This window comes from Arachis ipaensis, chromosome B10 (genome assembly GCF_000816755.2).
Source record: "Arachis ipaensis cultivar K30076 chromosome B10, Araip1.1, whole genome shotgun sequence".
NCBI lineage: Eukaryota > Viridiplantae > Streptophyta > Magnoliopsida > Fabales > Fabaceae > Arachis > Arachis ipaensis.
This window is the reverse complement of record NC_029794.2, coordinates 116,638,822-116,641,027: the sequence shown is the minus strand read 5'-3', so window position 1 is coordinate 116,641,027 and position 2,206 is coordinate 116,638,822. Positions and strand designations below refer to the sequence as shown.

Genomic DNA, 2,206 nt, shown 5'->3' with positions numbered 1-2,206 from the left:
TGAAAATTATTGACTAAGTTTTCCAAAGTAATTTTTTTACTCAATATATTAAAGAAATCTTACTTTTATAGTATTTTTTCTTCGAATCTTCCGAAAATATTTGTATTTGTTCATCTTCTAAAGTAGAATTGCACAAAAAAAAAATTCAATTTGCAGATTTAATCTGTATCTAATTTGAATTTTACGAGGCTTTAGATAGAACGAAACTTGTCTTCTTGTATGGATAATTGGATATGTTTTGAGTATGTATTAGATATACAGTTAGATTTTTTCGTTTAAAATTGCATTATTTTAATTAAATTTTATTTACTTTTAAATTTTTTATTTTAAAAATAATGTAGGTACAATGGTACATGCTGCTTTAGATAGAACGAAACCTGTCTTGTATGTTACGTCCATTTTTACATTTAAAAAGGCTTTTGTGATATGTACTACTCAACAACTTTTTGCACCGTGTCCGTCAATAATATTACAAGAAAATATGTGAAAATTTATTTTCAGTTGATATTTAATAATTGTTAGATAATTTAACAAATTTAATTAAATTATTATTTAATTATTTTCTAACTATTAATTTTAATAAAAACAACTATATGCCAGCAAATATCATCTCAATTTTTGTCTATTTTTCTATAACATCTAATAATTCATTATGTGATATATATTTAGTTTTTTTAGATAAAACATTTTATACAATCTTACAATTATAACAATTTTTTTGGATGATCATTTATATATACTATCAATATAAAAAATAGTTATTTTTATTAGTGTGACATTATATAATAATTAGATACATATATTTTACACTCATAATGCATCCAAATTAAATTCAAAACATTATTGCCTCAAAACAATGTTGTTTTAAGTGAAAATAACTGATACATATATATATGTTGGCAGAACATGAAGCTTGAGAAGTGTCTAAACTCAACAAAATGCTTATCACATACACCAAAATTGAAATTTGTGTCAAAAGGAGCAAGTGCAAGCATCTACCTAGACAATGCAGCATATAGAGGCTTCATTCGTGAACAATTTGAGGTGACACAAGTGGACATGGAAAGTGCATCCGTCGCACTTATATGCCGTCAACAAAATGTTCCCTTTATTGTCATTAGGGCTCTCTCCAACTTGCCCGGCGGCAGCTCAGAAGATTCCAACGAGGCTGACACCTTTGCGCCCCTCGCCGCCACCAATTCGGTGAAAGTGGTTGTTGAGTTTGTCAAGCTCTTGCCATCATCATTATCAAGCTCTAAGATTAAGAGGTCACCCATGTAATAATGTTGGGGTGTCTGCGTCAGTGTTGTCTAATTTCATGAACCGTTATGTATGTGAGTGATGCAAATGTAGACCTCTTATCTTTAATTTCGTCAATAAGAATAAGAAACAGAACTTTTGGAGTATGTTATTTGTGGGGGAAAAAACATATAAAATAAAAAAAGAAAGATTCATGATGCATGATGCTTTGTGTTATAGTAATTTACTTTTGATGTCTAAAATAAATTATAATATTTTGATTTTAATGTCCTATATTAGTGGAATAAATGAATTTAAGAATATAAACTTCATAACTTTGAAACTAGTTGTTAGTATAAAAAGTTCATCAAATGTTTGTGAATCACAGTTCAAACAAGTATATATATTTTTTAGTTACATTACATGATATTATTACATTGCTGTAGTCATTTTTTGTCAAAGAACGTTGCTGTAATTATTTAGGCTAAATTCACATTTACTTCACATCATTTGTTTACATCAGTATTCGTTGGTGAATTATGTGATAAAAAATGGTGGCTGCAGAAAAAGTTAAAAGATAATTTGAAGAAAAGAGGAGGTTAGACAGAGAACAACTGACAATAGTGATATCAAAAATTCAAAGGAGAAAATAAGAAAAACTTGAAAATTTGAATTTCAATTTGGTTTACATTGTAGTAATGAAAAAATAGTGGTAAAATATTTACATAAAGAGGAAGCTAAGAGGAGGCTGAAAGAAAATATTAAAACAAAGAATAACGTAATTTAAAAAACGATAAAAGGTGAAGAGCATTAGATACCAAAATTTTTTAGTTGATGAAGCGAATGAAGTTCAATATTTGAGGAGCTCAATAACATACTTCATGATTGTTTTGATCTCATGTTTTGTTTTGTTTTTTGGGTGTGGTTTGCTCTTTTGGTTTTGTCTTGTTGGTTAAGAGGGATGTTG

The 2,206-nt window shown here is 28.0% G+C and overlaps 1 protein-coding gene across 1 annotated transcript in view; it reads left to right on the top strand.

The window, feature by feature from the left end:
* Positions 1–1,461, top strand: part of LOC107622936 — a 4,023-nt gene extending 2,562 nt beyond the window's left edge. Inside the window, exon 5 of the mRNA XM_016325016.2 lies at positions 904–1,461. Within this exon, the coding sequence (XP_016180502.1) occupies positions 904–1,281 (378 nt within the window). The 3' untranslated portion in view covers positions 1,282–1,461. The remainder of the gene's footprint in view (positions 1–903) is intronic.